Raw genomic sequence first — 26,317 nt, 5'->3', positions numbered from 1 at the left:
AGAGAAAAGGCTCTGACACACCTGATGTGATCACCTCAACGTATGGTCCACTCTGATCTACTGGAACTGAAACAACTCCCTCTCTTTGTCTATGGCTGTCCTAGCAATCATTACTGCTCCATTGCTCGCCTTCTGTATAGTAATCATCTGTATAGTACTGAGCTGTCCTACTAGATGCGTTGTTCTGCAGATCGAATTTATTCATAGAATTCTGTGGTGGAAGAGACTGCGCATTCTGGGGGACGTTTCCACGTCCTCTACCTCTAGGTGCTTGCTGAACGCCTCTACCTCTTGCGTTCGAAACACCGTTCGCACGTTGTAACAAGATAGGGAAACTATACTTGAAATGACCTTCCTCCTTGCAATATGAACACTGGTTGGGACCTATATTGACACGTGGCTGATTATACTCGACTCTTTGTGAGTTCCCTTGATACTGTTGTGGCTGCCGATAGTTATTCTGATAGGTGTTCTGACCACCGTTATTCTGGCCATTACCACCACCACATGGCGGATAGGCCTGCTGCAGTAAAACCTTAGTCTTTAATTCTTTCGTTTTCTTTTCTACTCTATCTTTCTCGCCTTTGTCTCTATTCTCGTAATATTGCACAGTTGCTAATATCTGTGCTGAAGAGGAAACAGCCCAAGAACTCTCCGAATCTTTTAACTTTTTACACAATTCTGGAAGCAGATTGTGCACGAACTTATCGACAAATAATCGCTGACCACCTTCTGTGGTCATGTCTTGGCCACTATGATCGACAAACGTTTCTTCGAACCTGGTGAAGAAATCTGAGACTGTCTCGTCTTTCTTCTGTTTACATGCAGATAACTTATCCCAATTCACACATATTTCAGGCATTATCGTTTTCATGTAATCAACTATTTTACCAGGAAGTTCTGCTATTAATGGCTCAGGTTTAGCACCACCAACTTGTCGGGCATCTACAGCAGCGATATTGGCCCATGAATCGCCTAATTCCTGATCATGATCTGAATGACGAATCTTACTCCATAAAGGCTGTGGAACAACGTTCCCAAATAACATATCGATATCGGCTAAGTTCATTATATATGACCCAGCAGTCTGCGACAATTCCTTGTAATACCCTGCAGGATTCTTACGCGGGTCTGGTAATGTCTGTTTAAGTGCTAAAACTTCAGCTCTCTTCCATGGGACATGTACCCATACACGCTGAAAGTGTGGCGGAATAGGAGGTTCAACAGATGTGTCACCCTCCCTCCATTGCGGGGGAACTTCTCTCATGGGATACTGTCGTGCCTTTTTCCTAGGTGTATCGCGCTCAGACTGTGAACCAGAAGTGTTCCCTTTACTCCGATAAGACAACAACATCTCAACCGCTTTTTGGACATCGGGACCTACGATCATTCCTTCTCCAAACTTGAACCGTACATGACACAACTCCTGCGGGTTACTTTCTAAATCATTATCTTCCAAATCCTCACCGAGAAAAACACACATTTGTTCAAAAACATATCTCTGTGTCGGTGCTTCCCACTGAAGGAAGACTTTCATGATAGATTCAACGTCATACTTTGCAGTATCTATGATCCATTTACGAGCTAAACGATTCAATACATCTCTCTCTTGGTAGTCAGGCAGTTGACTTCGCAACTGTCTTCGTTCCGTGTTAGGGGTCGTTTTAGGCGACCAAAAAAGAGGTGAAGGAATGTTAGTGATAATGCTGGCCATTTTATGCCAAACGTAAGGTGAAAGTGAGGGAGGAACGGGTGGAAAAACAGTGTGAGATAAGGCTGAAGTAGAGGCAATAGCAGAGGAAGCATTATGAGAAATCGAAGGTGCACTAGGCAAAGTTGTAGAAGGCATAAGCGAAGTAGATGTAGTCGGTGTGCCTTGAGGAGGCTGCACCGGAGGAGCGGAAGCCAGCTGAAGAACAGCTGGTGGGTGCTGTAGGAGGGCAGGCATAACAGTCATGGGCGGCGCAACTAAGGGTTGCGGAGGCGCCGTGGCTGTTTGTGCATAGGGGGGTGGTGAACTTAATAAATGCGACATTAATGGGTCTTTTTCACGTTCTTTAGCTGTCTCTTGCTGAAGAGACGGCAAAACTGGATAGCATTTATCTGTTGCCATTTTACGTTGCCTGTGCAACTGCTCACTCATCTGTACCTCTTCTTTGTCTTTAAACCGCATAGCAGCTTGTATTACTGAAATATTCCCTTCTCTCTTATTTTTCTTCTCTAATTTAATTTCTTTTTGTCTGGCCTCTTTACGCCATAGGCGGAAAGAGTCAAACATCGCCGGCCGGGCTTTCTTTTTGAAAAGTGTGACCTCAAGATTATCTAAAATTTCGGTATCAAAGCTACCATGTTGGGGCCATTTTAAAACACCATCTTTTCTGGTGTATTTAATCCATACTTCGTTATATGTGATGGGGCCTACCCCATGTTTCACATATAACTCATAAGTTGGAGTTCCAACCGGAGGAACCGGACATGAGTCCTCCAATCGGGAGTCCCTATTATTACCACCGAGACAAAACAAATTTCCAAGTCTAAGACTAGGCATCTCTGCTCTCTAGTCTAGTTCCAAACGTCGAAGGTTTATCGATTACGATATTTTCTCGTGAAAACACGAGTCCTTCGGTTTTGGTGCTTGCAAGTACCAACACAAAACTTTCGCAAAGGATACCCAAAACTAAGAACCAACTAAGGACTGGGAGACGCTCCACTTATACTTAACTGAAATGTCGATGACGTCACTAGAAGACTCGTCTTAGTGTTTCGCTCTACCAAACTTCAAGGGTCCAAATCAGGGCGATAGCCAGGGCAGCAGTCCTTTGTAGCCGTCGGGAAGCGGGGAACCTCGCAGCAAAGACCTTCGGACCACGTCGACATGCAGGGGTCGCTGAAGTGGCGGCCTTCCTCCGGAATTTTCACACGAAGCTCCTCACGAACCTCTGGCTGGACCGGTACCGCTGGAATCGCCCCAAACGTTGGGCGCCAACTGAGGTACTGGGTTTTTCAGAACGGGTGCTTAACCGGTAACCCAGCGGTGTCAGGGAATACACACCCAAAGACCTCGAGTCCTTTTCCTGATTCAGACCCCAGAAACTCAGAGTCTTCTAGGTGAAGTCAAAGATCGGTTTTATTGGCTGCAACCAAGGTAACAAGTGTCCTAGAAGTACAACACATGGAAGTATGTTCTCAGGAGACTGCTTCAAATCACGAAGTCAGGCTTCTCTTCTTATACAAAATAATAAGCTTCATGCAAACATTCCTAGATTTTCAAGATACTATTCACATATTTCGACCACAAATAAGTAACAGAGTTATGATGACAAGCTCACATTTCGTTTGTCTGATACATAATAAATTACTCGGCATGGTCCGGTATTTCAATCAGATATCGGTGTTCCCCAATAAAATGAGCACGTTCTCATCATAAAACAAGTAGGAAAGAAGGAGCGGGGACAGGTGTGGGCAAGATTCGGCAGGGTGAGGATGTGATGAAAGGGTTTTATGGCCGGGTGCGCCTAGATGCTATCTTGACCGGCCACTGGGAGAGGAACTGACCAAATGGGTTGGCCTGGGGCGATGGTTTCAACCTGCCCAGGTCACGAAAAAGTCAATCGAGGAGTGCTTGTCCTTATGATATTGGATTAAGCCTATGTGAAGGGCAACATACAAAATGGCTGCCGTATACAAAAATGGAAGCCAAGGGTTCAAGGTATAAGTGAGGATTTCGAGGTGAAAGCAACCTTTGAATGCGACGAAAATGTTTGTACATAATGTACTCGCCATTCTCGGTCTTTTGATACTAAATTTGTCGTGATACGATGAAGTTTTATTCTTGCGTCTGAATGGTTACACGAGTTTGGATTTTCAGTACTACAGGACAGGTACTCTCCCAACTTAGCCTTCTGTTCCCTCTGATTAAGAAAGGAGGTCAGGAGGCTCAGCGCTGGGCCCTCCACCCCCATCTCCCTAAGGCGAGATGCCAGCGGATGTTATTTACGACCACCGTAAGCGCAGACTCGGTGCTATGGAACCTTCGAAAACCATGTTGGGAAGGGACCAACATGCCAGAGGTATCTAGAAAAGCAGTCAGATGTTGGTTAAGATGTACCTCAGGCATCTTTGCTGGGGCCGGCAACAGAGATATTGGGCGAAAATTCTTTAGTATCTCAGGATCTAAAGTAGACTTTTTCAGCAGGGGCTTAACCACAGCCATTTTCCAAGAGGATGGAAAAACGCCTTCAATGATTGCACAGTTCATCACCTCTAAAAGGTGAGGCAACAAGACTTCCCTACAGTCCTTAAGGATCTTAAGGGAACAGGGGTCCAAATGGGATCCGGATTTAATTTTGTCCAAAAGCAGGTCCAGCTGCTGAGAGGTGAGAAGGGGGAAATTAAGCAGGCTACTATGGGGTTCATTTACCCGGCATTCTATGGGGGGCGGGACCGGAAGGGATGGGGGACCCAGCTGGCCCTTCAGAGCTTCAAAGGTGGAGTGAATATCAGCTATTTTTGTGTGAAAGAACGTAGAGATCTTATCACACAGCTCTTGGGAGCCCACTATAGGATCTGGTGTTTGCAAGGTGCAGAGGGAGTCTACAATCTTAAACAGTTCCCTTGGGGAATTAAGAGAGGCCGTTCAGTTAAAAAAATAGGCCTTCTTTTCCTCAATTACCTTTGCTTTATACTCTCTAAGGAGGAGTTTATGTTTTTCCTTCTCCTTAGGATCAAAAAGAGTTCGCCAGAGCCTCTCCTGTTTCCTACATCCCTGCCTTAGTAACCTAAGTGTTTCTGAGAACCAGGGAGCCGAGGGTCTCTTTCCGGCAGAGTAGCACTGTAAGGCGGGGGCCAGAAGTCCACTGCTCTCGCAATAGAGTTCGAGAGATCGAGGGCAGCGGCGCTGACATCCCCTGAAGGGGGTAGCCTAGAATTAATCATGAAGGGGGCAGTGTGTCATTCTTAATCCTCATGTAGTTCCGTTTGAGTTCCTTTTTCCGGGGGGCAAAAGATGGAATGGAAGAAAGGTGAGATTTTAATTCGAGAGGGACAGCCATATGGTCAAATCATGCAAGGGGAATGGGGGGACCTGTCGTTAGTCTGGGGTCATTAGAGAAAACCCCATCCAGTGTGTGGCCAACTAGGTGGGTAGGGCTGTCCACCAGTTGTAACAGGCCACATGAGGCCAGGGAATCCACCAAGGAAGAGGTGTCACTGGAACCTAAGTTTTCCAAGTGGAAATTCAGATCTCCCAGAACAGTCAGATGAGGTCTGCCAAAAAACGGCTCTAAAATTTTCAGCAGATTATGGCAGAAAGCAGACCTTGGACCTGGAGGCCTGTAAAGCAAGAGACCAGAAAGGAAACTGAGGGAGAGGGGTTAAGAGAGAAATAGGTGGCCTGGAAGGGGTCATACGGGGAGGAGAGTGGTTTAATATGGCAGATGGATACCCAGTCCTCCTCCCCTACGACCAACTCTATCCATCCTGGCTAACGCATAGCCCTCTGGAATGGCATTCACAAGCTCAGGGCCAGCAGAATCTGAGCCCACGTTTCTGTAATGAAGACCCATGCAGGCTTCCTAGCGGAGACAAAGTCTCTAAAAGCAATATTATTCTTTACTAAGGATCTTGCGTTAATAAGAAAGCCAACCTCGGAGGTTACTGAGGGCAGCTTTTGCCTCTCCGAACGGGGCCGCTTATTACAGAAGACAGGGATCTTAGGACAGGTGTTTGTGATGTAACAACTACAACAAGGAGTCCCAAGAAAAGCCTCAGGGGGGACCTTATGATGGCAGAATAGGCTATGGGGCTTAAGTGCCAATAGATCCTGGAGGGAAAGAAAGGATGTTGCTTGACGGGCATGGAAGATTAGAACAGCCTCCCTGGCCCCTGGCCCGTCCTCATCGCGGACGGGCGCAGACGGGCTGGACTTAGGTGCGACTTCGGCGCGCGTCCGCTGTACGCGGAGAAAGCCTTCCAGCCTAAATAGGGAAAGGAGCCTCGGTGTAGAGCCCCGCATGACACTGTTTCCGCCAATCAGGGCAGGGGGAGGAAATGTTTGCTGGCGCCCTCCACAACAAACGGGAAATCCCGTGGTGGACCGGGGCGCTTGCAGGGCAAGAGTGAAAACAGTTAAAGCAGGTAAGAGGCACAAGTAAAATACAGTGCACACAACATACCATTTGGCAAAATTGCATTCGCAAACGAGGAAATTCTGCGAATTTCGGCGTTTGCGAATGCAATTTTGCTTGATACATATGGCCCTATGTATTTTAAGGAAGACCCATAAAACATTTTACGAATGGATGTACATGTATTTTAAAAAGAGTCCATAAAGCATTAAAACATTGAAAAAACTTCTACAGCAGTCTGTCAGTGTTACATGGATAAAATTCAAGGATTTTGTCATGGTCAGTTTCTTATCCATTAATATCCTTATAAAACCTTTTCTCATCTCTATGTCCTGAGCCTCATCATTACACAGGGGCACACACTGTCCTGATAAAACACCCATGTCCAGCTATCAATGTGTGATCTTAGGGTGACCAATTAGCTGTGGAATATAGTCTCAAGCTTGTTTAATACTGTGTGAGCTCACAAAGGGGACAGAGCCGGCCATTGTTGAGCAATGTTACATGTCGGCAGTGATGCTGCCTTCTTGATACTTTTGTTTCATTTGTAATGCATTGTTCTATGCCTATGGGGATAGATCATTGAATGTGAGAACAAGGTTCCAAAGAAACTCTATTAATCTTTGTGAAAAGTAAGTGGTGAATCAAAATTACTTCCCATCTTCCTCCTAACAATATCTTTCAGGGTGTTGGGAGCTCACAGAGTGATAGCCAGAGTGCATTTTTTCACCTTACTCTTTGTATTAACTTCCAACAATCCTTAGCTTAACATGTAAGGTTTCAATTGAGGGGCTCTTTTTATGTCGGAGTAGGGAATTTAATATTTTTAGGTCTGGCTTGACAGCATATCTTCCTGCAATACCTATTGGTACTAATACTTTAAAATATATGTAGGGTATGTTTTAGCGTGCAACAAGAGGCATATCCCTCCTTCACCTCTTCTTATTGGCTGTTCAGTTTATTATGAGCCATATCCCTCCTTTACCTCTTCTTATTGGCTGTTCAGTTTATTATGAGACATATACCTCCTTCCCCTCTTCTTATTGTCTGTTCAGTTTATTATGAGACATATCCCTCCTTCCCCTCTTCTTATTGGCTGTTCAGTTTATTATGAGACATATTCCTCCTTCACCTCTTCTTATTGGCTGTTCAGTTTATTATGAGACATATACCCCCTTCACCTCTTCTTATTGGCTGTTCAGTTTATTATGAGAGACATCCCTTTTTCACCTCTTTTTATTGGCTGTTCAGTTTATTATGAGACACATCGCTCCTTCACCTCTTCTTATTGGTTGTTCAGTTTATTATGAGACATATGCCTCCTTCACCTCTTCTTATTGGCTGTTCAGTTTATTATGAGACACATACCCCCTTCACCTCTTCTTATTGGCTGTTCAGTTTATTATGAGACATATCCCTCCTTCATCTCTTCTTATTGGCTGTTCAGTTTACTATGAGATATGTCCCTCCTTTACCTCCTCTTATTGGCTGTTCAGTTTATTATGAGACATATCCCTCCTTCACCTCTTCTTATTGGCTGTTCAGTTTATTATGAGACACACCCCTCTTTCACCTCTTTTTATTGGCTGTTCAGTTTATTATGAGACACATCGCTCCTTCACCTCTTCTTATTGGCTGTTCAGTTTATTATGAGACATATCCCTCCTTCATCTCTTCTTATTGGCTGTTCAGTTTACTATGAGATATGTCCCTCCTTCACCTCTTCTTATTGGCTGTTCAGTTTATTATGAGACATATCCCTCCTTCACCTCTTCTTATTGGCTGTTCAGTTTATTATGAGACACATCCCTATTTCAGCTCTTTTTATTGGCTGTTCAGTTTATTATGAGACACATCGCTCCTTCACCTCTTCTTATTGGCTGTTCAGTTTACTATGAGATATGTCCCTCCTTCACCTCTTCTTATTGGCTGTTCAGTTTATTATGAGACATATCCCTCCTTCACCACTTCTTATTGGCTGTTCAGTTTATTATGAGACATATACCCCCTTCACCTCTTCTTATTGGCTGTTCAGTTTATTATGAGACATATCCCTCCTTCACCTCTTCTTATTGGCTGTTCAGTTTACTATGAGATATGTCCCTCCTTCACCTCTTCTTATTGGCTGTTCAGTTTATTATGAGACATATCCCTCCTTCACCTCTTCTTATTGGCTGTTCAGTTTATTATGAGACACATCCCTCTTTCACCTCTTTTTATTGGCTGTTCAGTTTATTATGAGACACATCGCTCCTTCACCTCTTCTTATTGGCTGTTCAGTTTATTATGAGACATATCCCTCCTTCACCTCTTCTTATTGGCAGTTCAGTTTATTATGAGACATATCCCTCCTTCACCTCTTCATTTTTTTTTTTTTTAAAGTATTTATTAGGTTTTTCCCAAAAAAATTCCACATATTCCAGCATATGTTTTCAGCACATTCCAATTTAACAGGTGATTATATACATTACAGTACAGTATGACGTGAAGAATTCAACAAACAGACATATGTGTAATACATGCTACACATTTTAACACAATAACCAGAAAATAACTATACCAAAAGAAACATGTAGTTGCAATGGTTTTGGTTTTAAAGCAATCTTTCTTACGCTATTCCGGGTTTATCCTACTATTTTTCCATCTTGTAATGGGTTGCCATATTCTTTTACCTAATACTTTAGCCCTCCTACCTTTTCTCTCATATATTGCCTTTTCAAGATTATAAATAGAGAGAAGGCTTGCGATCCAGTCTTGAAATAGGGGAGGAGCCTTATTCAGCCAATTTCTTGCTATGCAGATGCGGTACACTGCGATTGAGACAAAAATAAACTCTACTGGTATATCTTCTGCCGTGTCTGCCACCCCCAAAATAATTAATTCATCTCTAAGTTTAATCTTGATCCTGAGCGATTTATCCAAAAACTGTTCAATGGCAATTTTCAAAGTAAACAATTGTGGGCACTGCGAGAACATATGTACAATATCTGCCGCGTTTCAGTTGCAACGTGGGCATGTTATACCCGTCGTACCGCCCCACTGGGCGATTCTGGCCGGGGTATGGTAAAGTGAGAACACTGTCTTAAAATGCTGTGATTGGAGGGTTGCAGAGCATAGCACTGTTCTGCCCAAATCCAGGGATAACTGAAAGGTTTCCGACCCTGACCCCAGTTTTTCTATCCATTTTTGTGAATATTTCGCCCTCTCATCTACTTTGTTGACTTTCAATTCCGCATATAGCTGTCTTATAGTGCATTTATCAGAAATTTCTATATATTCCATAATTTTACACTGTCCCATCCCTGCTGGGCCGCCTCGTTTTTGTGCTAGGAAACTCCTAATTTGAAGATATTTATAGAAGGTATTGTGCTCTAGCCCAAATTTCGTTTTTAGCGTTTCATACTGTAATATGTTGCCCTGACTATCCAGTAAATTCCCTATTTTCACTATACCCTTATTATACCAATCTCTCATGATGCCATCCTTAAAAATCTCCCTTGGTAGTGAGCAATTTGTGTACAGCCTCGTATAGTTGTTAAATCTCCCCAAACCAAATTTTTTTGCCACTACTTTCCATACCCTATATGCTGCCTTTAAGGTCTTGAATCTTGTATGTTTAAAGTAGGTGAATTCAGTTGAATTTAAAAACCCATTCTCCGCCTCCTCACCCAGTAGTGTAGTATAGACGTTAGGTAATCCTATCTCGGTTCCCATTACATGATCTTTACCTCCCCCACCTATTAACTCCCTACTGTATTGCAACGCAGCAGCCCAATAATAAAGCCTAAAATCCGGTGCCCCCCAGCCCCCTTTTTCTCTATCTACCGTTAGGTGTCTGTAGGCTCTCCTTGTCTTCCCTTTGACCCAAATAAATTTATTCAAAATAGCTTCTAGTCTGTTAAACCATAAGTTTTCAAAAAATAAAGGGATAGATCTAAATAAATATAACACTTTTGGGAATGTTATCATTTTAATTACATTAATTCGACCCATCAAGGTCAGGTGTAAATTATTCATTCTTTCTGTATTCGTTTTTATTTTTGCCAATAGGGGGCTCATATTGATTTCAACTAGCCTGTCTAAATCAGCTGTGATTTTTACCCCTAAATATGTCACTTCAGGTGCTACTCTTATATCCTGATAGTTCACCCAGTTATTTAGTATTATTTGTGTTTTTCCTTTATTCAGTGAGTAGCCTGCGATTGCACCAAAGAGTACAGCCTCATGTTCTATTTCTAAAATGGCTGACCCTGGTTCTGGGGTGACCACCGCCACGTCGTCCGCGTATGCAAGTGTCTTATACTCATGTGCGTGTAGACTGATCGGGAGAATATTTAGATTCCCCTCTAATCTTCTCAAGAGAGGGTCAAGATATAAAGCAAATAACAATGGTGAAGCCGGGCAGCCCTGCCTTGTACCGCGTTTTATACATATTCCCTCAGTATACCCTCTGTTTATCTTCACCTTAGCTACGGGTTTTAGATATAATGCCTTTATAGCATTTATATAGCCTGTGCCTATCCCAAACCACTCCAAAACCTTCCACAGGTAGCCCCAGGAGACCCTGTCAAACGCCTTCTCCGCATCTAAGAAGATGGCCGAGGCAGGGTCTCCTGCAGCGCCTGCAGCGTCCAGTATGGTAACCATCCTCCTTGTATGCTGAGTGGTCCCCTTACCCGGTATAAATCCATGCTGTGTTGTATATAACAGCCCCTCTATTACCCTGCTTAATCTTTGTGAGAGAGCTTTGGAGTAGATTTTAGCGTCTGCATTCATGAGCGTAATGGGCCTGTATGAGCCGGGGTCTAAATGCGGTTTATTCTTCTTCAGGATAACAATAATATTAGCTCCGGCCCAAGATTGTGGTATGTTTTCCCCCCTCTGTGCATGACTTAAGATTTCCAGCATATCGATCCCCAAGGTGTCCCAAAAAGTCCTATAAAATTCCGCCGGAATTTGATCAGGCCCTGCGGCCTTCCCCGAGGGGAGTTTCCTTACTGCATTGTGTACTTCTCCCAATGTTAGTGGTAGTTCCAGAGCTTCTTTATCCTCCACATTCAATTCCCTGTGAGGAATGCCTGCTAAGTAGTCCTCTATCTCGTCCTCCCCCGCTATCAGATCTTGATCATATAGCTCTGAGTAGAATTCCCTGAACACCTCCCTCACATCTTCTACCTTTGTCACAACATCCCCCCTCTTATTCTTAATCTCTTTAATTTCTCCTGCTGCCAAGTCTTGTCTAATGCGAACTGCTAGCATATGACCTACCCGCTCATTAAATTCATAAAATTTTTCCTTTTTTGTTAAGTAATTGCTCGCCGCTTTATTTGCCAATCTTTCACTGGTCTCTGCCCTTTTCAATTCTATCTCTAATAGGATCTCCTCGAGGGGTTCTTGATCTGTGACTGACTGTATGAGCTGTTGTTCTAGCTTCACTAGATCCTTTAGCCTATTGGTTAGTTCCACTTTTTCTTTCTTGCTCCTATGTAGAGTATAAGCCAGTGTTTCCCCCCTTATCCCTGCCTTGAATGCATCCCAGACCACTCCTGTAGATGCCGTCCCTCTATTTACCTCCCAGAATTGTCTAATCCAAGCCTTCATTCTGTTGACATAGTCATCTTCTTTAAGTAGCCCTCTTTCAAATGTCCAATTATATTCTTTATAAATAGAGTTGCAGTTCTGAGGAATAGTCAATACCAGTGGATTGTGGTCTGAAAACACCCGCGGTAGCTTTTCTATTTTCAAATCTGGTACTAAAGGGCTAGAGACTAAGAAGTAATCCAACCTGGCTATAGCTTTATGGGGGGCAGAGTAAAAGGTGCTACCTGTTCCTATGGGATTATATGCTGACCAAGCATCTACCAGCGCGTTGTTAGCCATTAAATTAGAAATAGCCCTTCGTGTTTTCCTCTTACGATCTCCCTTCATCCTCCCTCCCGACATACCCAACCCTGATAACCCATTGATATTAAAGTCCCCACATAAAATTACTTGTTCTGGCCATAGCGCCAACTCGGTATCTAGAAACTCAAAAAGATCGGGCTCGTCTTCATTAGAGCCATATACAGAGACAATTGTATATTGACCTCCAGCCATTTCCCCTTCCACCACCACCCATCTCCCTTCGTTGTCTTCCCTCTTTCTCTTTACTGTCACAAATCCTTTTTTTGCAAGTATGGCCACCCCTTTCGTTTTAACATCTTGCTGCGTATGTGCTAAGACTTCGTACCCTAACTGATCCATAAGATATTTATCTTTCCCTCTCACATGTGTCTCCTGAAGACAAATAATATCCAGTTTTAATAGTCTGCACAAAGCAGCAACTTTCTGCCTTTTCCCACCATCATTCAAACCGCAAATATTTATGGTAGCAAGTCTTATCGCCATCTGCCCCTTGAAAATGAGCCCGCAATCATTTTCCTCAAAATATTTACTGTCACCTGATTGTTCCTAAACACCTTCATAACATGTGCTGTACATTCCCTTAATTCTTCACCGTCCCGCCCCCCCACCTCCCCCTCCCCCCCCTTGACCCCCCTTCCCTTGCTGTCCCCCCCCCTGTCACAGACAAATAGGTCAATCTTGACCTATGTGTGGCTGCTCACTGCTGCAGTGTCGCCTCCTTCTCCCTTCTCCCGCCCACCCATCCTACCCGTGTAACACCATATTCAATACTTCATTATGTGAGAACAAGGTTCCAAAGAAACTCTATTAATCTTTGTGAAAAGTAAGTGGTGAATCAAAATTACTTCCCATCTTCCTCCTAACAATATCTTTCAGGGTGTTGGGAGCTCACAGAGTGATAGCCAGAGTGCATTTTTTCACCTTACTCTTTGTATTAACTTCCAACAATCCTTAGCTTAACATGTAAGGTTTCAATTGAGGGGCTCTTTTTATGTCGGAGTAGGGAATTTAATATTTTTAGGTCTGGCTTGACAGCATATCTTCCTGCAATACCTATTGGTACTAATACTTTAAAATATATGTAGGGTATGTTTTAGCGTGCAACAAGAGGCATATCCCTCCTTCACCTCTTCTTATTGGCTGTTCAGTTTATTATGAGCCATATCCCTCCTTTACCTCTTCTTATTGGCTGTTCAGTTTATTATGAGCCATATCCCTCCTTTACCTCTTCTTATTGGCTGTTCAGTTTATTATGAGCCATATCCCTCCTTCACCTCTTCTTATTGGCTGTTCAGTTTATTATGAGCCATATCCCTCCTTTACCTCTTCTTATTGGCTGTTCAGTTTATTATGAGCCATATACCTCCTTCCCCTCTTCTTATTGTCTGTTCAGTTTATTATGAGACATATCCCTCCTTCCCCTCTTCTTATTGGCTGTTCAGTTTATTATGAGACATATTCCTCCTTCACCTCTTCTTATTGGCTGTTCAGTTTATTATGAGACATATACCCCCTTCACCTCTTCTTATTGGCTGTTCAGTTTATTATGAGAGACATCCCTTTTTCACCTCTTTTTATTGGCTGTTCAGTTTATTATGAGACACATCGCTCCTTCACCTCTTCTTATTGGCTGTTCAGTTTATTATGAGACACATCGCTCCTTCACCTCTTCTTATTGGTTGTTCAGTTTATTATGAGACATATGCCTCCTTCACCTCTTCTTATTGGCTGTTCAGTTTATTATGAGACACATACCCCCTTCACCTCTTCTTATTGGCTGTTCAGTTTATTATGAGACATATCCCTCCTTCATCTCTTCTTATTGGCTGTTCAGTTTACTATGAGATATGTCCCTCCTTCACCTCTTCTTATTGGCTGTTCAGTTTATTATGAGACACATACCCCCTTCACCTCTTCTTATTGGCTGTTCAGTTTATTATGAGACATATCCCTCCTTCATCTCTTCTTATTGGCTGTTCAGTTTACTATGAGATATGTCCCTCCTTCACCTCCTCTTATTGGCTGTTCAGTTTATTATGAGACATATCCCTCCTTCACCTCTTCTTATTGGCTGTTCAGTTTATTATGAGACACACCCCTCTTTCACCTCTTTTTATTGGCTGTTCAGTTTATTATGAGATACATCGCTCCTTCACCTCTTCTTATTGGCTGTTCAGTTTATTATGAGACATATCCCTCCTTCACCTCTTCTTATTGGCTGTTCAGTTTATTATGAGACACATCCCTATTTCAGCTCTTTTTATTGGCTGTTCAGTTTATTATGAGACACATCGCTCCTTCACCTCTTCTTATTGGCTGTTCAGTTTACTATGAGATATGTCCCTCCTTCACCTCTTCTTATTGGCTGTTCAGTTTATTATGAGACATATCCCTCCTTCACCACTTCTTATTGGCTGTTCAGTTTATTATGAGACATATACCCCCTTCACCTCTTCCTATTGGCTGTTCAGTTTATTATGAGACATATCCCTCCTTCACCTCTTCTTATTGGCTGTTCAGTTTACTATGAGATATGTCCCTCCTTCACCTCTTCTTATTGGCTGTTCAGTTTATTATGAGACATATCCCTCCTTCACCTCTTCTTATTGGCTGTTCAGTTTATTATGAGACATATACCCCCTTCACCTCTTCTTATTGGCTGTTCAGTTTATTATGAGACATATCCCACCTTCACCTCTTCTTATTGGCTGTTCAGTTTACTATGAGATATGTCCCTCCTTCACCTCTTCTTATTGGCTGTTCAGTTTATTATGAGACATATCCCTCCTTCACCTCTTCTTATTGGCTGTTCAGTTTATTATGAGACACATCCCTCTTTCACCTCTTTTTATTGGCTGTTCAGTTTATTATGAGACACATCGCTCCTTCACCTCTTCTTATTGGCTGTTCAGTTTATTATGAGACATATCCCTCCTTCACCTCTTCTTATTGGCTGTTCAGTTTATTATGAGATACATCCCTCTTTCACCTCTTTTTATTGGCTGTTCAGTTTTTTATGAGACACATCGCTCCTTCACCTCTTCTTATTGGCTGTTCAGTTTATTATGAGACATATCCCTCCTTCACCTCTTCTTATTGGCTGTTCAGTTTATTATGAGACTTCACCTCTTCTTATTGGCTGTTCAGTTTATTATGAGACATATCCCTCCTTCGCCTCTTCCTATTGGCTGTTCAGTTTACTATGAGATATGTCCCTCCTTCACCTCTTCTTATTGGCTTATTATTAAACCTCCAATGGGGTGCTTGTATTACAATGCAATGAGGGGGTATAGTAACTCCCCAAAGTGCCCACATTGTATTATTTATCTTATAAATGCACAGTACACAGAAAATAATCTTTGCACTGCAGCAAATGTTTTTAAAGTTTTAGTCAGGGCTAAAAAATACAAGCAAACATCTTGGCTTTGTAATGCGTGTTCCCCTTGCTGTCAATGGTGCATGCCTGCCCTTAGGAATATACCGCACCCCATATAGAAAAGTCAACGAAACCCTGGTTTCATCGACCTGGCGGATACGTGTATTTTTCCCATTGTCCTGTAAAGGCCGTGCAGCCCCACCACATATGCATCAGCGCTCACACTATGTGCTGTTCTCTACGGTGACCACTGGTCAAGTTATGGGAAACTCCAGTATCCAGACGTAAGTATCTATTGGCTCTTCTAAGTCCGATAGACCCAATCCCCCAAGTGAAGTTCTCTGTCCCTATGTGCCTCCTAAAGTCCATTAGACACTTTTTCTGATGTTTATTTTGATAAACAGATCACTAGGGTTTTAAGGCATTGACTGCACTCTGGAAGCTGCTGAGCATCAAGTCTATAAAAAAATTATGTCATTTATGCTATCTGGATGGAGCAGAGGTTGTAGCAAGCAGCAACCTAAGAACGGAGGAAGCTTTCTCATCCTGGTGAAGATTGATTGGAGGTCGTATAAAGAGATTTAACAGGGTTGCTACCATACGCCCCTGCTTAACGCTCTTTGAAGTTGCTATTCTTTTACAAAGGTCTCCGTAAGCTCTCAAGTGGATCTGACACCGGTTATCAGAGCGCAAGGCGATCAGTCGAGCATTGCTGGTGATTATCCTGAGGTTAGTTCATCAGTTTTGTAAACGCCAACCAACAATCCAGAAAAGCTGCACAAACTGGCTGACCGTTACCTCCCATATACTTGTCCAGGATAACCCGAAGAGATGTGATATTATCAAGACCATGGGATTCTGGATCGAAGACGGCTTGTTATTTTGGGAACATTTCCCATTCAACAACCCAAGATGAGAAATGCCTAAAGAAACACTCAGAGAACAGTGTCCCCTTATGGTCTAGCAGGGCATTTTAACTATAATTTTGAGGGTTATCCTAGTGCCCGGTTGGGCAATGTGAGAAGAAGGCTCCTCTTCCAGGAGGGATGGATGCCTCAGCCGAAGACATTCCTGGAAAGAGGGTAAGCATCTTTCTCCATTGGTCTGTATCCAGGGACAGCTCTTCCTTTTGAGTATAGGAACGTCGCCAAACAAGCTCCAGAGCAGAAAAATAAATTGGTAATAAAGGTTACTTATTACCATTTTATTTTTCAGCAACCCAACCCGAACTAAGGGCCTGAATACGATGCAGTCGGAGCCTCTTTGACCGCTCGTAATATGCCTTTCCGACCGCCTCATTACGATGGAGGTGGTCGGAAAGGAATCCGAATGGTCATTCCGACTGGGTTCCGAGCCCGTCTGCCAGTCAGAATGCGGCCAGTAATCCCAAGGATGGCTCTTTCTGCCCGTGGGATTACGATGTCAGTTTCAGCAGTCTTTCTGTGCCGGCCTTTCCGACACTGAAAGGCTGTTGGAACTCGCCTATGGGGCTCCCTTGGGTGCATGGACTCCAGTTGGAGGCAGAGGAGGCACCTATGGTGCTCCCCTGTTGACCCCTGCACCTCGAGGTGCCCGGCACTGGGTGCAGATATGAACTGCACCTCCTATTTTACAATGTGAGCATGCATTCCAGCCAGAATACATGCTCCCATTGAAAAGTATAGGAAGGTGACCGAAGAGTGTTCGGTCGCATCCTAATTAGTAGGTCGGACCGCTGACAGGGTCTCGGTCAGTCCCTTGTCCGTGACTATTTTGGGCGGAGAAAACTCCACCCAACATCGTAATCAGGGACTAATTGTTGTGACGGGGTGGGGCCAGTGCTGCAGAATGGCACCAGCAGGAAGCTGTGCAGTGCGCTTTAAAATGCGCATGTCCCTTCGGCTGGCCGTCTTACGACGGCCAGCCGACATGTGCATTTTAAAGTTCTTTAACCCAGCTGTCTTCGACAGCTAGGTTAGAGAAAGCGCAGACCTCCCATGCTCTTAGGAGTGCTGGGAGAGCCTGCTCTATCCAATCCAGGCACTGCTCTCATGCTGTGAGAGCAGCGCCAGGATTGGGTAGTGCAGTTTCCTGCACCTGGCATCCAGAAAACATGCTATAGAGGAGGACGTTGCGCGGCACGTGGAAGGTAAGTCTACTTTCTTTCTTTTTTTTGTGCCCCCCCTGCTTCACCACCCTCGGTACATACCAGCCGCCACTGGTTGTATCCTTCTTGAGAACTCAGACTGACAGCCCATGTGTACTTTGTGGACAGGAATAGCTCATGTGCTTTATTTAGGGCTCCAAATTCTGGGCCGGGTGGAAATTCTGTTCGGCTCCGGAAATGCTCATCATTACCCCAGGTTTCCCGCAATGCAGGACTCTGTATATTTGGTGCGCTGAATGGATAATTTTCTCCTAACTTTCCAGATATCAAGTCAAATGTCCTTAGAGGTGTCAGGCCAGTTACCCGAGCTGCTTTATTCCAGAAAAAGTTTGTACTGCTTTCCGTAACAGCCTCTGACAGAAAGGATCACATTTGGTCCTCCCTTTTTTCTTTCATTTGACAGTAATGTGGCAGATTTCCTTTACTTAGGGAGCGAATCAACAATAGTCGATGGAGGCAAATATTGTAAACAAAGTAGCCTGTTTGACTGTCTACTCAGTTCTCCTTTTGCTGCGCTTAAAGTTGTCTAGGGCCCACTGTAATATTTTTCCCTATTCCTTTCAATTTGTTTTCATCCGTTTGACCTAGCCGGCTGAAAGTGAGTTATGTGTACACATGGTGGGATATAGAAATTAAATATTGGGACTGAATTTGGAGTTTTCTCATTGAAACCACCTAGACACATTAAGTAAGGACAAATTACATTTATTACTTCAAACTAGTAAATTATCGCGGTCCTATAGAAGCTGGTGTTTAAATTCCTAGACACTAAGAAATTTCTTTGTTCCATATGTAAATGTGTGTAAATGTAGTTGAGCTTATATAGCGCACAGCTACCCGCAGTGGGTTTCCCGGCACTTGCTTAGGGAACCCTTCCTGGTATTCCCCTGTGAGATAGCAGGGTATCCACAAGGTGAAAGTCAGGCATCCCGCCGCGAGGGGCCGTTGTGGAGATTAAGCAAGCTATTGCCCAGAGTCACAGAGTGTGAACCTGTGAGTCGAGGAGGCACCGGGGCGAGAATTATCAAGTCCGTGGAATTTTTAGCCCAAGACCCGCCGAGGCGGGGAATTGAACCCTGGTCCAGGACCAATCTCAGCTTCCGGGTCTGCTGCCTCTAACCCCATAGCCACTCTTCTTCATATGGTATCACACCCGCCAAAATCCAGGTAGCCAAATTCAACTTTTGGTTAAATTGGCCTCTTACTGATTATAATCGATTTGGAGTCATTCCGCACAGCTGGGAACGAAGCCCAAGAAACATCTGCATTTCTCAAGTTGGCTGATCTCTGCAACACGTAGCTTCTTTCTACTTTATGGCCCAGTGAGTAGGATCTGTTTTGCCGCAAGCAAGATGTTTAAGGAGAGAGTGTAGCCTGCCGTAGGGCAGGAATATGAGCCTTCCACAGGTAGACTTGCATCAGAAGTCACTAGCTGACACGAAAGTTTGGTAAGTCATCAATGCTCATGATCCAGATGTACACTGTTTGCCATTGGCGCACTACATGCTTTACTAGATAGAAATTGTCACATAATGTTGGCATATTGTACAAACCCTCAAGTACCTCCAATAAAGAGACATTCACTAGATCACTTGAATTTAGAATTCAGAGCCAAGGGATAGACTAAACCGCTTTAGGAATACAAGACCTGTTGAGTTTGGAACAAAACTCGCTCTAATTCTATAGAAACAGATCCACCAGATCGAGATGGATTCCGTAACTTGATTACTTTTTCTGGGCTGTCTTACTGGGAAGTTGTTGCAGGTGCTCCAACCCCAAAACGCCAAGTTAGTGGCTGTGCACAACAAAAAAGATTGTCAAAACCACTTGGTGAGAGACGAAAGCCTGGGGGGCAGCGCTGTCTGTTGGTGAGATCCTTGTACTGGAGCCAACCTTTGCTGGGAATAAGTTCTCCTTTGTCATTTCCTGGCCTCTGTTTCTATGTCCAGGGTGTTCCCGTCCACAGTTGCCACCCAAAGTGGAAAGGATATGCTGAGAAGTAGGTACCAAGCTTGATGTTCCATTGGGTTTCAAGCTGGATCTCACAGATGAGGTCGATGCCTGGGGTTGCTTATGGTCCTATTCACGGAGACCTTGGCCTAGCAGTTTGGGTTCGACTGTTCCCTTTTGAGGTGGGCCAAGATTGATGTGCAAATGTTTGGTCCCAGACCAGACTGGCACAGACGACCTAAAACACTGAACTAGAATGTATTCAGCGTATTTATGAGTCGTGTTATTGATTCAAACATTTCCACCCACCGCATCATCCGATAAGACTATTCAACTGCTTGCAAAGAAAGAAAAATAAACATTAGGAACTGCACTGGGCCAAACTGAAGAAATCTTTTCTATATGGATAACATTGGTAACCATAATGCACTGGGACTTTGAATTTTCCCTAATAAAAAGCAACAATTTTTTTGTTACTCACATAATATCAAAATACTTTTAGGCTGCTCTGAAATGGTCAAGTCAAGCTAACATTAACGCATAGAGAGATGGCCCGTCAGAATTTCTGACTGATTCAAACAATTTAATCTAAAACCTACAGGGCTAAGCAAGGCATCTTAAGTGGCATGAGCCTGCCAAGACATGGGTGCCAACTTGAGGTGCCACAGGACCTCAAACTGCAGTACATCAAAGGGGTTTAAAAAGGGCAAACATGCCTGGGTTTCATGTTCCTATTTGTAGAGGGTTCTTGAACTACTAGCTGTGGTTCAACTGAGCTTTTTGGGACAGGCCAACATTGATTTGTGTATTTTTGGACCCTGTCTGCATCTCAAAGACATGCTAAAAATGATAGAATGGAATGCAGCTAGCTAGAGTAATCATCAGAGGTTCAGATTGATTCAAGTATTTTCATCCGCCACTTTTGCATTATGTCCTATAAATAGTATATGACTGCTGTGTGCTGGGTCCTATATCATATCCACAGCACTGAATATTCTCATGCCTCTTTTAAAGGGTCCATCTGATGAATGATGTCACTGTGGGTCTCAAAACTCAAGCAGGCCTTATCATACAAAGGAACATTTTGGAATACCATTCGGTGATTTTCAGACATGCGGGACTGGGCACAGAGAAATATGCTTTTCTCTCTACTGGTTGGCTCCATCGAAGGGGCAGTCTGCCCACATCATCTCAGTTACTAGACTTGTGTGTTAAGTTTTTAGTTTGACTTGAAAGAAGCTAACTTCGAATCCAGGGTGTGTATAGCTTTTTGTTTGACTTGAAATTAAGCTAACATTGAATCCAGAGGTGTAGCTTTATACGGGTGTTGGGGTGTGACACCCCCCAAATAAATGCATTCTTGGCTTGGTAGTTGGGTTTGGTGCAGCACAATTTTCCATGTGTCCGACTCTGGTGTAGCCAGATTGCGCCACTTGTCGTATGGACCTTTAGATATTGACTGAAAGTGTATTCTGGGAACTAACGTCAGTACAACAATTTCAAATTGCATTGGCACCTGCACTAGTTTTGGGGGCCCTGTGTCAGGTCTACTATCTCTATGCTAGTTTTTTCTCATCATTAGCCAAGAATGGAAGACATTCAAGTCACTTTCGGTATTAAAGAAGGGGTCGCACAAGCATCTGCAGCCTCTTCTGTAAATACCAAAGTGCACGGGGACACACAAAGTGGGAGCCCAGGCCCGTTTTCCCCCCAGGGCACTTTCAAAAATACGACCCACGGTGGCTAAATTTCAAAATATGACCTGGGATCATTACTAGCTTTCTTGCATGTCATAATTGTGTGATCCTTGGCAAACATTTTATTTCACAGAGCCTCCCCTTTCTTTTATTATCACACATGAGAGCACTTTCAAATATTCGAGTTCGGGATACGTGCTGTACAAGCACCTCTTATTTTTGATTTATTGGACTGTAAGGTTGCTGACTTTTCCAGCCTTTGTACTACAATTAAAACACCCAAAAGATGATGGGATGAATGCTTGAAAGTAGTCAGACCAGTGGCAATCAATCGGGGTAGCATTCCAACCCACAGTTTTTTCACCCACTGTGCCTCTCTAGACAGAGGCCCACCTGATGCACATCAGCACTAACACTGCTCCTCATGGAAACAGTCCATCCTGAACCTTGGTCATCTTAGCCCTCCACCCGTACAGTCCACTACTTTAATAGTTGGGAAATTTGAGATTCCCATCCCCTGAATCTCACTGACTAAGTTACACCCCTGATTCAATCATATCTTTACCTAAACATTTTTACCTTTTGCCACCATTTTTTTCACTACACGTCTTTATTTCACCATTATTTTGTGTAGGTCATTCAGTAAGGTGACAACACGCTACCAGATAGTTTGTTCAGGGAATTATATTTTCTCCAAGATTTCCTTCACAAATTTAGAATACACTTTCCAAATTCTAAATATATATATACATATATATATGCACTCCTTAGTCTTTCTCAGTGAAGCAACAGTAAAAAGGTTCCATTATTTTAAATAAAAGAACGAAAGAAGAATCCCGTATTCTTCCCTGGTGCAACCTCTTTTCCCAAAAGGGTTGGTTTACCTTCAATTATAGTCCATGTTCCAGATCTACCGTACCCTAAAGCCTCTGGTGGGTCAATAAAGGCTCTCCTCACCTCAGGCTACAGAACGCCACACACGTTAGGGGAGATCAGTTCTGGAGTCCTGAAACAAAGGCCGGAGAAACATCAGAACTCATTTGGTTCCCAGCTTGACCAGAGAGAAACTGAAGAGCGAGCCTTAAAATAGGAATGTGGGAGTCCTCAAACCGCCTCCTTCCTAGTCCCACATTCGCGATAGGTGGATGGCGCGACTGTCTTCCTTTTCCAACTTCCTGTTGGTGGATGAGAATTTAGCCCTACCCTTAGTAGGAGGCACTATTCTTAGCGGTAGAGAGACAAAATATCGAAATTAAAATATCGATATACAATAATATCGATGTTTTAATTTCGATGGTATAGAATATCGATGTGCAATAATATCAATAGACAGAATATCGATATTAAGGTATGTATGTTACTAATATAGAAATTTTGTTTAGTGTTATGTATTTTATTATGTTGTTTATATGTTTGTTAAACATGTTTTTTAATGTATGTTTAGAAATTAGTACTTTTGTTTACATTTTGAGTATTAGTATCAGAGCGGGTTGTGGGGTTATAGGGGAATAGGGTGGGAAGTAATTTAATTATAATTAATTAATTCATATTTTTTAAAACATTTTTGATTAATAAATAATTATTAATTAATAATTAATAGGTAATTAATTATTATTAATTAGTTCATTGAATTAGAGTTAATGTAGTAGTATTTATTATTTTTTGTTATTGTTAATTACTAATTAATTGTTAATTAATTATTATTAATTAGTTAAATAAATTAATTAGAGTTAATGTAGTAATGTTTATTATGTTTTGTTATTGTTAATTAATAATGAATTGGTAATTAATTATTATTAATTAGTTAATCAAATTAATTAGAGTTAATGTGCTAATATTTTTAATTTTTTGTTATTGTTAATAATTAATTGGTAATTAATTATTATTAAGTGATTAAATGACAATTACATTTTTTATGTGATTTATTTATGTGTAGTGGGTTGTGTGTTTATAGGGGAATAGGGTGTGACATAATTAAATTAAATTAATTAAAGAGATTGTATTTATTTATTGGTATTTATTGTTAATTAATTGGTAATGAATATGTGTTAATTAGCTAATTTATAATTACATCAATTTAATAATATTAATTGTTATTAATTGATTAATTGATATTTATATTAATTGTGTTTTTTTTGTATGTGTAGTGTGTTGTGTGTTAAAGGGGGAGTAGTGTGGGAAGTAATTTTTACCCCCATGCTATCCAACGCTTTCCCTACTGTTGCACCCTCTATAGTGGGAATAGTAATTTCTACCCCTAAGCTATCCAACGCTTTCCCTACTGTTGCACCCTCTATAGTGGGAATAGTAATTTTTACCCCTAAGCTATCCAACGCTTTCCCTACCGTTGCACCCTCTGGAGTGGGAATAGTAATTTTTACCCCTATGCTATTCAATGCTTTCCCTACTGTTGCACCCTTTGGAGTAGGAATAGTAATTTTTACCCCTACGCTATCCAGCGCTTTCCCTACTGTTGCACCCTTTGGAGTGGGAATAGTAATTTTTACCCCTACACTATCCAACGCTTTCCCTACTGTTGCACCCTTTGGAGTGGGAATAGTAATTTTTACCTCTACGCTATCCAACGCTTTCCCTACTGTTGCGCTCTCTGGAGTCGGAATGGTAATTTTTACCCCTACGCTATCCAAAGCTTTCTCTACTGTTGCACCCTCTGGAGTGGGAATAGTAATTTTTACCCCTACGCTATCCAACGCTTTTCCTACTGTTGCAATATGTGGAGTAAGTATATATATTAATTTATATGTAGAGTTTTTCATTTATTTTTTAATGTATATGTATTAGTTATTATTTTTTAAATATGTTTTAATGTTTATATTTATAATTTGTTATATTATATTATTTTTTTTATTTTTTTTACATTATTATTAACAAATTTAAAAAAACGATATTTTTGTACTACGATATTTTTTCTCAATATTTTTGTACTTACCTTTATGTAAATAGAACTCCGATATTTTTTATGTCGATATTTTTGTGTCAATATTTTTGTATGTCTATATTCTGTCTGTCGATATTATGTCATAGATTCATTCTTAGCTCCACCTCTATATGCATATAGCATCAAGGTACATATATGTGGAGTTAATTATAGTAAACCAATACATCCCTATATGTAATTACCTGGTTTATATTTTGGGTCTCAACATATTTTCTACAATAGTTTTGAAGCACAATACTTAAAACTCAATATTCTGGTACCAGTCCTACCCTAAAAAACATCCTTGTACATTTAGTCAATGTCTGTACGAATTCTTTATTTGAATACAAAACAAAACATTGTTCAGTGCTTAGTGCAAGTCTACATCTGAATGCAAAAATGGCGATAGTTTGTCTGCTGAGAACCCCCTTCCGCTAAGATAGCTCAGTAGGTGGAGCGACCACAGAAAATCTCAATCTCTTATATACAGCCAGAGGATCAGTTCAACCATTCATCCTGCCATTGTCAATAAATTGAGTTGTGTGATGATGACACATACTATCCAAGCACTAAAAGAGACAACCCCACTTGTGTTAGTGATATAATTGTCCTGCAGTATTTCCCTGACGTCACTTCCTTCTACTTTGTTCTCAGGAAGAGTTTCAGAAGGAGCTGGAGGTCGCAATAATGGCCGCACGCGACGAGTGCAGGACACAGGCGACAGACGAACGCTCCAAGCTTCTTCATCACCATAAGCTAGAAATCCAGGCGTTACACGGCGAGTAAGGACGTTCTGGGCTTCTAACAGGCCAAAGGCCATTCTCTTGTTCTACCATAAAAACTCTGGGTTATAAAATGTTTATTTGTTTTTACAATCCATCTGAATGTTTTGGATCTTCTTATGCTTTTATAGATTAATTTACATAATTATAAATGTATTTATTTTAATTATGTCGTTTTTAGATCTCACCTGAGACAGTGTGTGTGCTGTTGATTGTGAGACATTTTGTTTGCACACAGTTGGCCAAAAGACCGATCATTGCTTACCATTGGTTGGCTTTATTGTCACTGTCATTTGTTTCCGTCTCATTCATTATCGTGTGCAGCATTAACTTCCACTTCTTGTCTTTTCCCCTCCCCTGGATCATGGTCGAAGTACTTGTGTCCCTTCACTGCTCCCTATTTGGGCACTCCTTTTTTATTTTTGTACAAGCACTCGGCAAGTGTTTTCCAGTCTCCTTCGTGTACTCTTTCTCCACTGCCCCATTCCTGCTGCAGTTGCTCTGCTCATGTGCCTCTTCCCTGCCCCCGCTATGTGTTTTCACCCACGTGGTTCTCCACTCCCCGTTCCATAATTGCGCTCTGTGATTCGTTTGCTCCTCAACCCATCTGAGCCCTCTGTCTTCTTTCTCCCCTCCCCCATCCTCTGTGTTGCTTCACCCACCTGAGCCCCCTGTGTTGCTTTGGGGTACCACAACCACCTGTCATCTGTGTTGCATTACCCTCTGGGTTGCTTTGCCCCCCCACCTCTCTCTGTTGCTTCTGCCCCCATGTCCATGCTGTCCTCCATGTTTTTTCACTTTTCCTACCACCCTCACTGTTTTGCTTCCTCCCCACCCGCCCCTCGTTTTTTTTCTTTTTGTTTACTGATCCAACTTGGCTCATCCAACTAAATATTTCAAAAAGTGATTGCATCATTTTGTGGGCGTGCGCATGCTTTGTTCATCTGCCTACAAAATGATGGCTGACCTTGTTGAAGACTTTTTTCTTTCATTTTTTTCTTTTAAAGCCATGCTGCCCAGCATGCTGGATGCTGTGCAGTAGCATGGCTAGAACCACTAGGAAAACCAATAGTTCACAAATGTGAGACCTATTGGTTTTGCCAATGCTTTTTCACATACGCTGTCCTGGCGCGTCAAGAGGTGTTGAGGGAAAGAAAGGCGAAAGAGGACTTGCTCAAGGTAGCCACGGAGTCTGAGGTGTGGGTAACATTCCGTGAGTGGATTGGAATAGGTGACATGACAACATGACCCAAATAACTACTTTATAAACAGACAGCTAAGCTAACAAACAAGCATTGGGAAAGCCAATAGGTCTCACCTATGCAAAAGATATAGGCTTTGCTAATGTGCTTAGCCATGTTGCACAGCAGTGTGGCTGCTGTTCAGCATGGTTAAACAT

The 26,317-nt window shown here is 42.3% G+C and overlaps 1 protein-coding gene across 1 annotated transcript in view; it reads left to right on the top strand.

Annotated features, from left to right (window-relative positions):
• The window catches only part of LOC144798237 (uncharacterized), a 50,960-nt gene that overhangs the window by 15,072 nt on the left and 9,571 nt on the right, over positions 1 to 26,317 (top strand). Inside the window, exon 3 of the mRNA XM_078668984.1 lies at positions 24,791 to 24,918. Coding sequence (XP_078525110.1) covers positions 24,791 to 24,918 — 128 coding nt within the window. The remainder of the gene's footprint in view (positions 1 to 24,790; positions 24,919 to 26,317) is intronic.

The sequence above is a fragment of the Lissotriton helveticus genome, chromosome 12 (assembly GCF_964261635.1).
Source record: "Lissotriton helveticus chromosome 12, aLisHel1.1, whole genome shotgun sequence".
NCBI lineage: Eukaryota > Metazoa > Chordata > Amphibia > Caudata > Salamandridae > Lissotriton > Lissotriton helveticus.
This window is presented reverse-complemented; position numbering and strand designations above follow the sequence as displayed.